The sequence below is a fragment of the Cinclus cinclus genome, chromosome 12, assembly GCF_963662255.1.
Source record: "Cinclus cinclus chromosome 12, bCinCin1.1, whole genome shotgun sequence".
In the NCBI taxonomy this organism is placed as follows: domain Eukaryota; kingdom Metazoa; phylum Chordata; class Aves; order Passeriformes; family Cinclidae; genus Cinclus; species Cinclus cinclus.
This window is the reverse complement of record NC_085057.1, coordinates 16,323,684-16,340,530: the sequence shown is the minus strand read 5'-3', so window position 1 is coordinate 16,340,530 and position 16,847 is coordinate 16,323,684. Positions and strand designations below refer to the sequence as shown.

The following is a 16,847-nucleotide window of genomic DNA, read 5'->3' as shown; positions in this document are numbered from 1 at the left end:
ACTTGTTGCCTCAATGTTTTATGTAGAAATCCTCACAATGGTCCCCTGCCTCGTCCCGACACTCCCAAATTACGCAAGAGAATCACGAATGCCTTCACTGAACCCCAGAGCGGCACTGCCTGGGCAGGCACCGAGCCCTGGGACTGCGCTTTAATGGCCTGGCTCCACAAGCGAGCAGCCGGGACCACCAAACCACCCAAAAACTGAAGTCCGTGCAGATGCCACGGCGCGGCTCCCGAAGCCGAGCGGTCCGCCCGGAGCCTTGCGGGGGATCCCGGGGCGGGTCCCGGTGCCGCCAGCCCCGTTACCACGAGCAGAGGGGCCGCTCGCTCGGTGCCCCGCGCTGAGGCGGCGCCGGAGGGCGGGAAAGGCCTGAGGCGAAGCCGGGAGAGCGGGGAATCGGCGGCGGCGGGAGCCGGCCGGGGGCAGCTCCGCGCCGGAGCGAGATTACCTGCCTGTGGCGGCGCGGCCCCAGCCAAGGCTTCCCGGAGCGGCTCGGGGAAGGCGGGCTCTGCCTGGGTCCGCCCCGCCGGCCCGGGCAGGTGCGCGCCGCGCCGCCCTCCCGTCCCGAGCCGCGCCGGGACCGGCCCGAGCCCCCGACAGCGGCCGGGACTGGGCCGGTCCCGGCGGGGACAGGGAGCGCCTCGCGTTCAGCTTCCAGTGCTCGGGTTCCCCTGAACGACCCCCGTGGGGAACGACCCCCGCGGTGATGTTAAGGTGATTTAGGGCGGTGATTTTAAGCACGCTATAAATGCATTGGGGTACGCGGCCCTGACAGGGGGAACGAGGCGGCAGCGGCGGCTCCGGGCGGTACCGCAGCGCGCCCGCGCGGTGGCACCGCCGCCCCTTCCCCGATGGCTCCTGCGGGGAGGGGACAATCGCCACGTCCGCTCCCAAGCTCGCGTCAAACAGGCTGCTGCAATGAGAGTCGACAGCGGGCAATCATCCGCCAGGCTCCCGGCTACCGAAAGGGCGCTCCCCGCTCCACGCAGTCACTAAACGCGACCAAGGACGCGGTCGGTGGTTCTCGGCCCTTTCGGATGCACAGTCAGGACACTAAAAGTGATGGTTCCCACAGAAACTGCCGCTCATCGCTGGTGCACAGAGTGTGGTTCCAGGGATGTGAAATGCTGAGCTTTTTTCCCTACATGTGAAGATGACTCATGCGTCGAAATGGAGCTGTATGCGTATCACTGGAAGGAGCTTAAAGTTCACATGCTTTACAAGTTAAAAATACATTTGTCATTTTATGTAACATAATGACATCTGGAGTTCTAGCAGTTAGGAAAATAATTAAAAGGGCTAATGAGCCCTTTCTCCAAGGAATAAAAAGTAGTTCAACTTAGCAGGATGCAGATCTGCAGTACATCACCATGTGATGTGATGCTACAGCTATTCTGCTTCAGGTTTCCCTTCAAGGCTTTCAGCAGTTCAGCTGCTGGAGGGTCTGGTCCCCTGATTCAGTTCACCTATTCTGGGCTCATCAAATCCCCGAGGAAAAGAGCTATTTCCAATCTTTTCAGGTTTAGCTGTCTTAGTCTTTGCATCACTTCCCACTGCAGTAGTTTCAGAGAAATGTAGATGTAACTGTGAACTCCCAGGTTGCAAACCTTCAATAATATGGTTCTGTGGTCACCAGCTTCTCTGTTTTTCCTTGCCGTTGGCTTCTGCCTGTCTTTGCTTTTCTGTTTGTCCTGGATGATAACTTCCTTCTCTTTGCAACAGGTAACTATTAGTCCTCTTCTCGCTCAGTCACTGGGGGCCAGAAAACTTCAAAATCTCTCTGGTCTCCTCTGCATTTTTATTTGAAAACCATACTTGCTCACACTCATCTGTAGCTCCCATTCCTGGCCCGGCTTTGGATCTTTCCATGTAACTGTCACCCAAAAGCCTATAGCTGCCCAGAGCAGGCAGGAGTTACACTGACTAGAACATCAAAGCTGGTAGAAGGCAATTTATGGCTCTGTTATAGGAAGTATTAAATGTTGCAAAAATTCCAAGCAGATGTCTACTTAAGGGGTTGCTATTTTTTAGAGTGTGTCAGAAGTAAAGAATTTCATTAAGAAACTATGACTCTTTCTAACTATTATGAGTTTCTTAAAAAATAAGCTGTGCATGGAAAGTAAGGAGGAAAGATGAGGGAATGAAACAGGATGTGTGAAATTAGTTGGTTCTACATGAGAACCAACTAATTGAGCCATGAGCCATGTCCTGATGAGAAGAGTTAAACTGGGAGGATACAAGCCACATTTTTCTAGTCACAGAGGTATCCCACTGGATAAAAAGCTTGTTTGGGTTCACCACCTGACACTGCCTGGATATGCTTTTTGGCAAAAGTCATCACTTTACCAGCAGCCAGTAATAAGTTTAAACAGGGCAAAACATCTAAAAACCCAGTGTGAATCATGGTTAAGGCAGCCTTACTTCAACCCTCTACTTATTTCAATCACCATAAACTCCTAAAAAGCTTTTCTAGCTTCAGCCCAAGTAACAGCCTCACTCTACACAAAGATGACCTGAAAATAAAAAGCAGCTCCTGAAGCCTCTCTTTGTGCTTGTGGCAGGTGGAGCTCCATTAATATCCTCTGGAGAATACACTGACAGGCCCGCTGCAGTTCCTTGAGCCAGGGGACGTTTTTCATTCATTTCATTCATTCAAAAACACATGTTTTTATTTCTTTATTGATGTTTGCTTTTTGAAGTTAAAAAATCCCCTAAAGCAGTAGTAGTTTACAGGGTAAGAGCCCAGTACAGCAACTTTCATCTTCACAAAAATCTCTAACACTGTAAATTAAACATTAATCCTATTTTTACCAGAAGTCCCCAAAAGCAACAACACAGAGCAACTTAAATTTCAAAAGAGAATTTGGTATAGCTCAGTAATGCCTGCTTTGTCCCAAAATAAAAAACAGCTTATAGAAGAAAACAGTAAATATTAAGGTCCTGTTCTTTCAATGAGATTTGGGGCAGCAGCCCCTTTCCTCTAACCATTATCTTAACCTGGTGAAGCTTTTTTTTTTTTTTTTTTTTTTTTTTTTTTTTTTTTTTTTTTTAGCCAGCACACAGTTTGGATACATTCTCCCTGATTTTATCATCACAGATACCCACTTTACAGCTCTGTTTAAACAGAGAAGGTTAATTTTGGCTATTCCACTGGGTATTTTCACTGCCTCTTTGCTGTGCTGTAACAATTCAGTAATTGGGATCAAAGACATTTCAGATTTTCAAATGTCTCATTTCCTAATAAAAATGAAATAACTGAGTTCACCATTATCTGGAGAGCTAGGAAAGCTGACATCATCAAATGTTCTCTGAGGAATGGCATACCTTGAGGAGTGATATCTGAACAGTACAGGAATCTCCCTTTCCTTATATACACAAGTGATTTACTTGGGGGTCAGCACTTTGCTAGCAATGTCTCTTGGAAATCTCATCAGCTGTGATAAAGAAATTATCAGCTGAGAACTAGTGACTTTTTTTTTTTTCTGAAACTTTGCTTTGTCTGAGTAACAGCTCTCTATTTTTTTATGCTGTTATGAGAAATCCATGCTCACGGAATGCATGACAGAGATGTCCCCAAAGAGAAAATCCTCTCTACTGTCAGGTTGAAGTGAGGACACAGCTTTGTCTGGTTGGGCAGTTGCAACAAACTTATTAAATCCCCCAGGAAGTTCTTCAGAAACTGCATCTGTGATACTAAAAGAAAGAAAGGGCAGCTCTACAGAGCAATATTTTGATATGAAAGAGAACAAAAGCAGCCTTTTGTAGGATCTTTAGTTCAGTCTGTCATGTACACAGAGGTCTGAAACACAAACTATATACATGGTTGTTTGCCTGTCTTTTGACTCTGCTCTGGAGGTGTCTGTCTCAGACTTATCAAAAAAGACTTGAAAAAAAAAACAAATTCAAAAAGCTCATCAGCAAACAGCCTGGCTCTTTTCTCTCCTGGATGACACAAAACCAGGTTTATACAGATCTTTCATAGGCAACTATTTTTATTGATGCTTTATTGCTAGAACAACTTCTCTTCTATTCTCAACATCCTCTGTCCTTGTGTCTGTGGGATTATAACATAGTTTCCAGGAGGAATTAAAATTCTGGCTATGAAGCAGCTTCTAGTTAAGGAAAGGGAAGTCTCAAGAACACCACTTTCACCACCTGGAGACCCTCTCCTAATAACTTTGTTCCTCAAGATGAATTCCTCCATGTTAGCACATAGCAAGTGTTTTCATATAGAAATATAGATGAAGATAGATAAGCTGCTTTTTAATGCCTGGCCTCAGACACCCCATTACAGGTACCTCATCTTGGTCATTGTGAAGGTTGTGGGAGGCTCCATCTATGTTCCTCCACAGCTCATTGATGGGGGAGTCAGAGAGATACCAGCCAGAAATGTGCCTTTCAGCAGACAGGAAAAAAAAAAAATACATTTCTTTTCACAGAAGAATCGTAAATCAAAAGCATGAAAAACCTTCTAATCTGTCTGCAAGAGATGGTGCTTCATTTTATGCTGCAGTGGAGCAGAAGAAATTAACCTCTTTCATTGAAATATCCTGCAACCAGTGGGTATGACAGCATTGCCTGGTAGTCCTGGGGCAGCCTTCCAGACCACTGAGGAATACAATTTTTGCAGCTTTCAAATCAAGAAGCAGAACTCCTAACAGATGCCACCCTGCCATCACCTTCTAGGTCACTGTGTGCCGCCACAAGCCTTGGGACAAAAAACATGCCGAGTTCCTTATAATAACCCAGTGTATCTTCTCACAGCTTGAAATGAAACCCATTCCTTTATGCACACCCTACTTCTCATGGAGCCAGCTCAGATGTCCCTGTATCCATGGTACAGTTCACCCACACCCTGGTGACTCCTCCATTGTTACTCACAAGGTTGGGAAATCAAAACCACAACATTAAATGCACCACCTGTTGTTGATTACAGGAATTGGTGTGTCCTACTCGAATAACGAGCTGGCCCCTCTAAACAAGGAACAGCTGCTTGTTGTTTGTGACTTGGTGAGGTTCCCTAAACTACAGCTCAGGGTAGGGCCAGGCAGTAACCAAAGGGGTGTGACTTACTTTCAGTCTTTCCAGCTACTGGAGACGGTAAATCCAGTCCCCAGGCACACAAATCCCTCTCAAGAGTTACGGCTCTGGATGTCACTTTTTATTTACGCCAACTCTACAAGATCACAGGAATGTCCAAAGGCCCAGCAGAAGCCGTGTAACACCCGCTGTGGGAAGGGACTCTGGTCACCGGCTTCCCCAAGCACACATTTAGCAGCAGATGGTGCTGTTGTGTCAATGAACTTTCCGGAGGGACTACCTACCTCACTATTTCTGGATTTTCTTCCATGACTATTCCGAGCTTTGAGGTTTCTTTGACACCTTTCATAACTAAAGCCTAGCACTCGGTGATATCACTCAACAATATTTCTTGCTACTGCCTCTGTAATGTCTTTATTATTCAAGACAGTGCTTTGAAAAGCCGTTTATGTTAATATAAACTGGGTTTAAACAACTAATTTGTGTGAATGGCAGCAATTTCTATTGACTGTGCAGGGCCTGGGACACGGGCACACCGGGCACACCGCGCTGTTCCCTGTGCCCAAGGAGTGCCAATGAGCACAACGTTCACGTGGAGTGATGAAGCACTGCTGAGTGCTCCTGACTTAAAACTTATCACTGGCTTTTCAGATAAAACAGCCCAGGCATTAACCTAAATATGTTTTCGAGGTGGTGCCCCAGAACTTTCCAATGCAAATGCAAGCTCCTTTCATCGATGCGCACACCCATCAGCCACCTGGAGACCGCTCATCTCTCCGGGTCCTGCAGGCCCGTGGGCAGAGCGGACGGGTGCGGTGGCTGCGGCTGGAAAACCAGGGCGGGAGAGCTGCGAGCAGCCGCTTCTGCGGGGATGCTTCCCCTGCACAGTTCTGAGCGTGCCTTCCCTTACGTAGATACAAATGGCTGCTCAGTCCCCGCACAGAGCCGGCACAAAAAGCCTCCTCCAGGCGAGGATCACTAGATGGAGCCCAATTCTAAGCAGAAAAGGGATGCAGACAGCTCCTCACTGCCGGCACCGGGCTGCAGCGCTCCTACCGGCACACCAAGCTGGGATCTCAGCGTCCCCCCGAGGTTGAAGACGAATTAAATACCATCTGAATGTGCAGGCTCACTTCGGTTTGCCGAAGACAAGAGCTGCTCCCACCTCTCTAGTCTAGATCTGTTCAAATCCATCGTGCTGCTGCACCACCGACGGAAGGGATTTCGATGGGAAGGGTCACAGGTTCGCAGGTGTCCTCTGCAACCCGAGCCAGGGCTACAGAGGGGCCTTCGAATGATTCTCAATGTTGTGCTTGCTGTGCACAGGAAAGGCGAGGATTGAAATTCCTCTGCCAGCCCCTCGCCTCCCCTGTGAATTCACACACATTGAAAGAAGTGTGAGCTGAAGTGTGTCAGGCTCAGAAACAAACTGGTCAAGGAGTGCCCGCAGGCTGACATTCCCACTGCCCTGAAGCCCTCGAAGTACTTGGATGGATGGCTGCTCAGGATACTTAGGTGGCCCTCAGCACCCCTCTCTTCGCATAGCTGGGTATTATTAGCAGCACTCATTACTGCACTGCCCCTGATTCAGAACACAAAGCGGATGGAAGAGCGCAGGAGGCCGAGCAGCTGCCAAATGAAACTGCAGGGAGTGAAAAGGCTGAGTCAGGAGCCGAACACAGACTGCCTGCTCTCAGGCTCATGTCCATGCAGTTAGAAAGGAACACCCTTCTAACCTCACCCTTTTCAGCATCCTGCCTTCCTCTCTGCTCCCGGCCCCATCCACTTCTGAATGATCTGAATGGCAAAATGATTACTAATACTTTAAGTAGTCAACCTACTCCAGTGGAGGTGGCAGACAGACCACTCTCATTCTCTCTTATCTCTAATAAGCGTAGAGGTGACAACTCGTGGAAGGAAAGACAAAAGCAACCAAGCTTTTATTATAAAGTGTTCAAAAATAAAAGGTTTGATAACGCTAGAAGAAACCAAAATATTTCCTCGTAGGTTGCCAGATTTTAACCCGACAATGTTCTATAAATGCAGGACAAAACGGAGGTGTTGTAGCCTTTTCCAGGAGACTTTTCTGAGCTGATACCTGATTCACAGGAGACTCCCAGGCGACCCTTTTAAGCCAACCTGTGCAGCGTGACAACCACACAATCGTTGCCCAGAGTAGCAGACCCTGCAGCACAGCCTCCTCCCACTCCCCAGATTTCACTGGAAATTGCCCCAGCCCCTTGTCAACCCCTTGCCCCTCCCCGAGCACCCACTGCACCGCTGCTCCAGCGACCCGGAGAGGCGCCGCCAGCTCGGGGAGGATGCCGAACCACTGGGGAAGAGAGGCATAAAATGACACCGCGAAACTACAAACGCTTAGAAACAAACGGAAGGAGAAAGAGCCGTAGCAGCGAGTCAATGAAAGGCAGGAGCGGTGGGCGCTGCGGGCCCGCCCCGGGCCGGCCCCGCGCATGCGGCGGCGGCGCCCATTGGCAGCGCCCGGCGCGCCGGCCCCGCGTTCCTGGAAAGTTCTTGGAAATGGATCAGAGGCGTTTCCACGAACACGCGCGGCGGTGGCCCCACACGGCTCCCCCTCCCCTCCTCCTCTCTCCCCTCCCTCCCCCTGCCTGCCCTCCGGGAGGGCTCCGCTCCGCTCCGCTCTGCTCCCCTCCCCGGCCATGGCGGCGTGGACGCGGCTGTGCTGGACACAGCTATTTATATCTTCTCTCTTTTTTTTCCCCCCCTCCCCTCGTGGCTGATATAGGAAGAGTGATGCGAACACAATACGATTCCAGGAATCCCTCACTTCCTGGAACAGATTAAAAGGGGCACACAAAAGATTACTAAGGAGATTTGTATTTTTTTTTTTTTTTCCTTCCACGGAGTTCATTTCTCCGGAGCCAGCGCTGAGACAGGTCGCTGCTCCGGCTCTTCCCGCACTGCTCGGGGAGATCTTATTTATTGGTACCTATTTATTATTTCAGAGTGCCCTGAAGGAAGATCAGTTCCTCTTTAAATATATGTAATTTTCTTTTTTCTCTGGTTATTTTTATTTTTTTTTTTGGCTGCTCTTTTCTGGAAAGCAGAACAAGAATACATCATTTTTTTCTAAAGCACTGAGAGTGAACGCATTTTCTTGGCCAAAGTTGCTGAAGTCTGTCGGGCGGTTTGTCTTCTGCTTGGCTTTTCCTGTGTCTGAAACAACCTGCAGAAGGGGTTTGCTGGGACTCGCCAGCCTTGTCTCACCGTGAACCCCAGCTAGAGGCTGAACTCGCTGCTTGGGAGAAGCAAAGAAGGCAAGAAGAGGAAAAATCATTTCCCACCTTCTTGAAGACCTAATGCTTTTTCCTTGGTCCGGGAGTGACATGATCCTCTGTGTTCAGGGGTAAGATACTCTGCAGCCTTCTGTGAAAAGCTGTGCTTTGATATTTGTAATTAGGAAGGTTCTCTGGGACAGTTTTTCAGCTTGTGTGTATTGCCATGTGTGACTGTAATGGAATGGGAATGACTTTGACCGGCCAAATGCTGAGTTCTATGTGTCTGTCCTGTGTGTCTGTGTTTTAGATTCCAAGGCCAAAATCACAGAATCATAAAGTATTCCTGATTTCTGTGCTTTCTACTGCTTAAAATCTACATGGCATTCAAAGTGTTTGGGAGAGTAAGAATAACTTGGAGTGTGTTGTTCAGCGTGGTGGACGCAGCACCAGTGTGGACACCAGCCCAACACCACAGGTGCTCTCTAAAGTCCTCTTGGACTGCTTACAGGGAAAATCTTCCCTGGAGTCTAGATGCTTTGGTCTGTTTTGAAGGAGATATTTATGCTAAATCAATGCAATTTCGTGTTAAGTTTAAGTGTATGTACATATACACAGCTTTCTGCAGAGTGAGAGCCACAGGGGGTACACGGATAGTTTTGCATCTGCCCTCAGGAGAACAGGTGACATCCAAATGCCTTCTTTGGTATCAGTACTGATGTGCTGGCATTTCAGTGTCCCTTTGACCAGCTCGGTTCATCAGCAGAAGAATACCTGGTGTGCAGGAATCACCTGATACTTTTACACATGCTGCATACTTGGAAATTGTGAGCATTTGTTTCAGTCTGAGCCATCGCGTCAGATTTTCCTATCACTCCAGCGTATGGTGGATTTTCCTCCGAGTAAAACCTTCCTTGTCTGCTTGCAGTGACTGAAGCACGGGGATTTTTCTGCCATTCCCTACCCAAAAATCTGTTCCACAGGCAAGGAGAGCTTGTGCTTACCACCAACCTCCTACTAGGCAAGGGGGTTTGTTTTCACTCTTATTTTCAGTCTGCAGCTGCAGTTCTTATAGCCACGGCGAAGGGAATTCAGTTTTCAGCTTGGCCTTTAGGAAACCCTTATCTGAAGCTTTTCTCCAGGGTCAACATGCCAGAGCTGCTGCTTTCCTTACCCACCAAGAAGTTATTGTGGAGCCAGATGTGTAGATGTTTTTCTTTTAATGCCTATTTTGAAGACCATTTATTGCTCCATTTTCATTATCCTCCAGGATTTCATATATCCTGTACTCCATACTTGCTGTCCTATTCAGACCAAGCTCCCACTGGAGTGCTGGGATGTGGCTGATGGAAGGGAGAGCAGCTCCACACTTTTTCTTGTAGTGTTTATGCTGTGTTTCCAAGTTTAGCTTATCAGCACAGTAACTACAAAGCCAACACTAAATGCTGTCAGACATATCTGATTCTCCTGAATTTTTTTTTTTGACATTCCAAGGCTTTTTGAAACTCTAATTGCCACAGCACAGGCAAGTTCATTTGCTGTTTCTCTGGAGAGTGCATCCAGACTCCCAGCTAGACATGCCAAATTTCATATGGTTGTTTGCTTCCTCCTCACAACTCTTGTACAAACACTTTGCTCTATTCAGTCCTGATTCTCCATGTCTTTGCTTTCTCTCTTACAAGCACTATTTGCAAATCCTTTCTTTGCCCCACCAAAGGGCTGACGAAATTCATGTCAGCAAACCTTTTTTAACCTGTCCTTATCCCAGCAAACTCTTCTCAGCCCTTTTGCAAATGTCCTTGCATTAAAAGCTGTACTCTGCCATTACTTGCTGATCCCTCTCCTCTCCCAGTTCCTGTGCTTGGAGCTGCTCTGTTTGCTCCTGGCAGCAGCTCTTCTTTCTTCAACCTACGTACAAAGTTGTTTAGGACACCAGCACCTCCCAGTCTGCCAAAATTTCTAATCCTTCTCTCTTCCACTGTGCTCCTTTGAGCCTACAGCTGCTCTGGGAGCTTTTGTAGGGGCATAAGGCTAGTGTTTAGAAGGAAAAAAGGGAAGGTGTGAGCCTGGCCCTTCTCTGACTGCGGTGGAAGGATCCCCACAGTGCCTGCACGGGGTCTGGGCTCCTCCAGCCTTGTGTGGCACAAAGTCTAAGGCAGCAGAGCACAAGTACAGTGGGAAAACTCATCTCAAGCACCTGGGCTCTGTAAAAGAAACCTATAGACAAATTCACACAGTTGGTGTGGTTTTTGGAGGACTGAACTGTGAACTGGTACAGCCCTTGAAAGTAACAACTTTCTTCCCACTTTATGGCAGACGTTTCCCTGTGTAGCTCTCTCCCTTCCTCACCTCTCAGCCAGTTCCTCATTTCCTCTCTGAAGCTGGTATATAAAAAGAAAAAAAAGTTCCATGCTATGAAAAGTTTTGGGTTTTTTTTTTTTTTTTTTTTTTTTTTTTTTTTTTTTTTTTTTTTAATGCTTCAAACCTTTCTGGAAGGGTAGGCCACAAGAATTATCCAGGAGAAAATAAGTTCAGAGAGATTTGGCACTTGGACTGCGGTATTCGAGTTCCGGGGAGTGAATGGTGCAGGACTGATTTTCCTTAGTCTCAGTCACAGTCATTTTCAGGGAACAGCTGGTATGAGAGACACTGCTCTGCCAGCAGGCCCTGGACACCCCCTTTGCACAGCACCAACTGGTAATTAGGTTCAGCACAGGCAAGGATCAGAATCACAGAATGCTCTGAGTTGAAAGGGACCCAAAGGATGATTGAGTCCAACTCCGAATGACGTGTATGGAGATCAGATCCGTGATCAAATCCATGGTGTTATTTGCATCATGCTGCAAGCAGCTGAGCTCGTTTATGGTCCTCCTTGTACAAAAAGGGGGTAGTGGCGAATTGGGAATCTCCTTTCCCCAAGGAGACAGGTAGCTAGGCATTTGTGAAGACCATGACATTAAGAGGGAGACATGCAAATATCTTGAAAAATGGAGCTCTCAACACCTATAAATGTATCTCCAGGAGGAATTAAAGAGAACTAAGAGCTTACCCAACAATGATCTCCAGGTATAAAAACATATTCAGACGTACAAAAGCCCCTGAAAATGCAAGTCCTGTGACCAAGGGTCCCTGCTGAGGACGAGGGCCAGCAATCACTTCTATTCAGCCTGGCTTCCTACCCATTAACAGAAATTAAGAAACACAGATTAGATGCCATCAAAGCCAAGCAGGTATCCTGATCCTGAAATGTGATTTGACACATGGAAAAAGAAAGAATATCTTCTGTAAATACCAACAGAATAGCTGGGGGTTTGCTATGTATTGCAAGGGCAAGGAGCCTCTGTAGATTTACCAGTGGTTTTATAAAACCTTACTCCAAATCTCCACAGTTTAATTAGAAATGCAGAGATGTGGAACTGATCGTGATTCTCACTTAAAAGGTGTGAAGGTGCTTTCAGATTCTCACTAATCTACTTTCCTTCCACATCTCTTCTTCTTATTCTCTGTCCCATACTTGAGTCTCAGCAGTTTGAGGTGGTGGAGTGCAGCTATGATCAGGTGCATATCAGTTTACAGGACGTTTATTTATGTACCTGAAGTGTCCCTGTTCACACAGAGCACAGGGAAGGAGGAAGATCCAAAGGGAAGCACTTACGACTTCAGAGCCTCCTCCTGCTTCTGTTCAGTGATGTGGGGAGGTGGCTGCACCCTGTGCCATCACTGTCAGCTCCAGTGGTGCTGTGGCAGTGTCACACTGAGGACTGAGTGTATTTCTCTCAGCCATCTTTTCTTTAAAGTGTCTGAAGAACAACTCAGGTGTGTTGGGGATGATGGGGGGATGTAACACAGGACATGCAGCAGGACAGGGGACACAGAGACAAAGAGCCTGCACACACTGGGACAGAAACTTATTTTTGCTCAGGAGCTTGCCTTGGAATGAAGACTTTCCTGGCCTCTGACATCCATCCTCCCCCTGGAGATCTGCTTTCCTTTAGGAATATCCATGCTGCAGAGGAGGAGCACCCATATGACCCATGAGAGCTCCAGGTTCCCTTGTAATGCATTTAGATGCTGAATAGCTACACCACTTTAGGCCACAGAAGAATATGTGTTCTAGCAGGCTGGCCATGGCAGAGCCTCCTCCTGCAGTCCTGCAGGGGTTACAGCCACACTGACTCCTCCATCCAGCTGCTGAATGGTGGGGTAGGTGTAGTGCACACGCTTGGCTAAAACAAGAATTCCCACTGTTCTCCTACACCATCCGCTCACTCAGTTCTGACAGATTCATTTAGGATCAGGTCATCCTTGAACAGAAAGTGGGTGGAACAAAACCCAGGCTATTCCCAATTCTGCTTCTAATTACATTGTAGTAAATGACAATCCCACTGGCAGAAACAGAAATGCTCCAATATTGTAATCGTGTAAATGAAGCCATAATGTTGTTATAAGCCTTACTGAACTTGAAACTATGTATTAAAAAGCAACATCTAAAAATAGCAGGTTCAAATCATCCTAAATGGTAAGACTGACCACCTTTTATAAGGCCAAAGAGGCCAACTCCCTGTTTCTAAGGGCTTGTCTTCAGCTGTGTTCCTTCCTCCTCCCTTGCCTCTCACAAACAATGATGCTGAGGATCTCTTTGTAAAACATGACATGTTGTAGGTAGTACAATGTAGCCTGCACTGAACAGACCCTGCAACTCATCTAGAGGCAAGGAGATATAGCAGAGTGTGCCTTTTGTTTCAGACCTCATCCTTTGCTGGCAGAGGAAAAGCTCAGGAGGCTGTCACTCAGGGGCATTGAGGAATTGTCAGAGCCCATCATGCAGCCTCTCCCAGTTATGGCCTTCCAGGAGGAGTCTGCACCTGCCCTTGCAGCTCCAGTTCCAGATAGCAACACACCTCAGACACGGGACCCTGAAGAAGACCTTCTCTGCATTGCAAAAACCTTCTCCTACCTGCGAGAATCTGGTAAGACTCAATTGCAAAGTCCCAGGGTCAGAAGGGTGTAGGGACCCAACTCCAAAATCTGAGCACCAGGAAGAATTTCCTGATCCTACTTCAGACAGGAACCTGGTTCTGTCACAGCCATGGCTGGCTCTTGTGCACACAGCAAGTGTATCTGCAGGCTCTACAAACTTACATAATGAACTAATTTATTGCTTTATCTTTTGTAACTGACCTGGGAGAAGGAATTGCAAAAAGCAAATTGCTTTTTTTCCTGTAAACTGCAGCTGCTGCAGCAGCCGCCAGCCTCATCCCAAGCCTCAGCACAGCAGTGGCAAGCATAGGCAGGAAACCCTTAGAACTCGGTCTTAATTTATGAAGGTCTTGCCAGCTCTGGCTCTGGTCGCTTCCCAGGCCCAGAATGCATTTGTCGTCAGGGCTTCCCTAAATATACTGCCGGTCCTGTAATACGTTCTTGCCCTAACAAACTCTTTTTTCCAGGCTGGTACTGGGGTTCCATCACCGCTAGCGAGGCCAAGCAGCATCTGCAGAAGACGCCTGAGGGCACGTTCCTGGTGCGGGACAGCACCCACCCCAGCTACCTGTTCACCCTGTCCGTCAAGACCAACCGAGGGCCCACCAACGTGCGCATCGAATACACTGACAGCAGGTTCCGCCTGGACTCCAACTACCTGTCCAAACCTCGCATCCTGGCCTTCCCAGACGTGGTCAGCCTCATCCAGCACTACGTCGCGTCCTGCACGACGGAAAGCAAGAGCGAGGCTCCTTACCCGCCCCCGGCTCCTCTACCTCCCCTGCAGAAGGAGATGGCGGCGGCCGCAGTGCACTTGAAGCTCATCCGGCCGCTGTGCCGCAAGGACAGCATTCCCAGCCTGCAGCACCTGTGCCGCCTGCGCATCAACAAGTGCACGGCCGACGTGGAGCAGCTGCCCCTGCCCCGGCGCATGGGCGAGTACCTGAAGCAATATCCTTTCCAGCTCTGAGGCGTGCCCGGTCTCTCTCAGGCACAAACGACAGGGACGCAGCCACGAGGACTTTGTGTCTCCGTCCCGCTAAAGGTGGGCACGGCGAAGGCCTGATCGTCAGCACAGACCGCATCCATCTTTCCTCTCCCCTTCTCTTCGCATCCATTCCAGCCCCAGGGAGGAGTGGGCTGTTTCAGTGAGCAGTGGGGCACCAGCTGAGCTCTGACCCTCGGGCTGTGCCGGCAGTGGCTGTGAGAAGCTCTGTGGGCATGGCCACACTACTTGAATGTCAGAGCTGCTGTGACACCGGACACGTTAACGTTGTTATTTTTGCTATTTATTTCCACGGCAGTTTCTCTCCTCATGGTATTTTTAAAGCACCTTTTACTTTATTGGATTTTTTTTTGTTTCTTTTGTGGAATTAGAGATGGCATAAAGGCTTCCAGCCAACTGGCAGTTGAAGCTTTGTGGGAATTTGGATTTGGATTCACATCCAAACAGCTTCTGTTTGAGCCTGTTCCTGTGACAGGTTACAGGAGTCCATATCCAAGCTCTCCTAAGCTTCTGGGGTATGTGAGACTCAGATGACTGTATCTAGACCCACCTCTACAGAGGTAAAGACTATTTGTTTTTTCTCTGAGGTATCAACCTCAGAGCACAGTGGGAACATGTGTGCTGCATCGCATGTGGACAGGAGACTTCTTTGACAAAGCTCTTCTTCCCTGAGAGCTCTAAGCAGAGATGTGGATAGTGAGGTTGGGCGAGGGAGCACTCATCCCATTTTTTTCCATCTTTTCCAGCTCCAAAGCAAGTTTGTGACAAAACATTTCAAAACAAGTAATTATAAACCAAATTTTCTCACATGCAGGCAGAAGGATTTAATTTCAGAGCACCCTGTGTTCGGCTTGTGTTTTTCGAAATGCTGTTCCCTGACCTTGCCCTTGCCTGAGACACAGAGCAAGACCAGGGTCTCCTTGAGCAGGGGCTCAGACAGCTCTGCTGGGCTTCACCGGTGACACGCACAGCTTCAGGATATTTATTTATTTATTTCTGGGGTAACACAGGCATCTCAGCCCTCAGAGCTGTCCTTGCTCCCTGCTCCCACGATGCCAGACTGCAGCATGCTCTGCTCCTGCCAGCATTAGTCACTGGCCAGTGGCTTCTGCCAGCTCCAGACCGGAGCACACACTGGAAACCACAATCCATCATCTCTGTTTGCCAAGGTCCAGACCTCTCCTCCCCCCTGCTCTGAGTTGCATGTTTGTTATCCATAATTAGGCTTTTGGCTCTGGGGTTCCTTCTCACACCCCATCCCTTTCACCATCTGCAGATGAGTCTCTTCCCCTCTTCCCCTGCTCTTTTACACATAGGAGGGACAGACAGCAGATGGGATCTGCCCCAAACCAGCACGGACAAGTTGCCCCGTTCCTGTTCATTTGCTGAATCTCCTTATCTCCCCAGCCTTGCCATCGAGTTAGAGTAGAGGAGGGAACAGACAAGTCTACAGAAATTATTATGTGGCTTATTTTGCCCCTAAGACCCGCTGACTTGTTCTAGCATGAATGAACATGAAGGATTTCTTGTTCATCCCTCCCTGGGACTCTCTCTAAGGCTCTGTTATTCAGAATGGACAAACCCCCAGCTATAGCTGAGTGTTGGAAGAAAAGATGGAAAAAGATGGGAAGGTGACCCAGGAGACAAGCTCAAAAAATGGGTTTCTTCCACCCTATCTTAAAGCTGCCAAAAGGGACAAGATGGCCTGATGTGCTTAGTCAGTGTCCTTTTTCTTCCCCCTCCACATTTATACAAGTTTGTGCTGTTGCAAGCTTTGTTTTTGATACTTTGATGATTGACAGCGTGCACGTGTGATGTCAGGTTTGCTTTTTTGGTATATCCTTCCCCTTCCCCTCTATGGCAGCAATCATGGGAAGGTACTGAATGAGAATGAAAATTCAGAAGGCAAAAAGGAAAACTTTTTAAAAATAATATAAATGATAAACCACTGAAAAGGCTTCCTTTTATCTGAGCACCTCTATCTGCCTGAGGACACTGGGAACAAGGAAACCACAGCTCTCCAAGGAGCATCAGTGATCTCAGGAAGCCCACACAGCTCAGCCACAGGTCTGGTAACTACAGCTTGGGAAAAATCAGTTGGGGAAGTGTACAGCAGGAAAGGGCAGGTCGTTCAGCTCTCTGAAACTTGCCTCCTACTTGATCTGTTCTCTTGTTGGGGGTGATGGGGAGGTCAAGCTGTGGGTTTGACTCACTGCCCCAGGAAAGCCCAGGAAGTCCTGGTTGACTCAAAACTGAAGGCTGTGATCTCCCACGGGCAGGGACCAGCTCTGTTCTGTGTTCTGCATTTAGCACAGTAGGGATCTCTAGGTGCTACTGCAATACAACAAATAAACAATACAGTTACTCCAAAAAGTCAGTTTCTGCTATGTTGACACCGTTTGTTAAAAAATCATTTTACTCTGGATTTTAAATAAACGTTTTAAATATACCTTAAAGCCACTCAATGTAAAAGTTTTTGGTAAAATCCAAATGGATGAATCAATTTTCTGTTTAGAGAAATCCTCCCGAAGAACACAGGGAAAACTCTTTACCACTTTTTTTTT

General features: G+C 47.9%; 1 protein-coding gene across 2 annotated transcripts; it reads left to right on the top strand.

The window, feature by feature from the left end:
• The first annotated feature begins 7,927 nt into the window (after nt 1–7,927).
• On the top strand, nt 7,928–16,732 carry CISH (cytokine inducible SH2 containing protein). Of its 2 annotated transcripts, XM_062501003.1 has the most exons (4): nt 7,955–8,007; nt 8,130–8,428; nt 13,044–13,267; nt 13,745–16,732. In XM_062501003.1, the coding sequence occupies exons 2-4, from the start codon at nt 8,382–8,384 to the stop codon at nt 14,245–14,247; spliced, it is 774 nt and encodes a 257-aa protein (XP_062356987.1). In that variant the 5' UTR covers nt 7,955–8,007; nt 8,130–8,381; the 3' UTR covers nt 14,248–16,732. The 2 variants fall into 2 exon arrangements, with proteins under 2 accessions (XP_062356986.1, XP_062356987.1); XM_062501002.1 differs by having other exon boundaries at nt 7,928–8,428.
• The last annotated feature ends 115 nt before the right edge of the window (nt 16,733–16,847 follow it).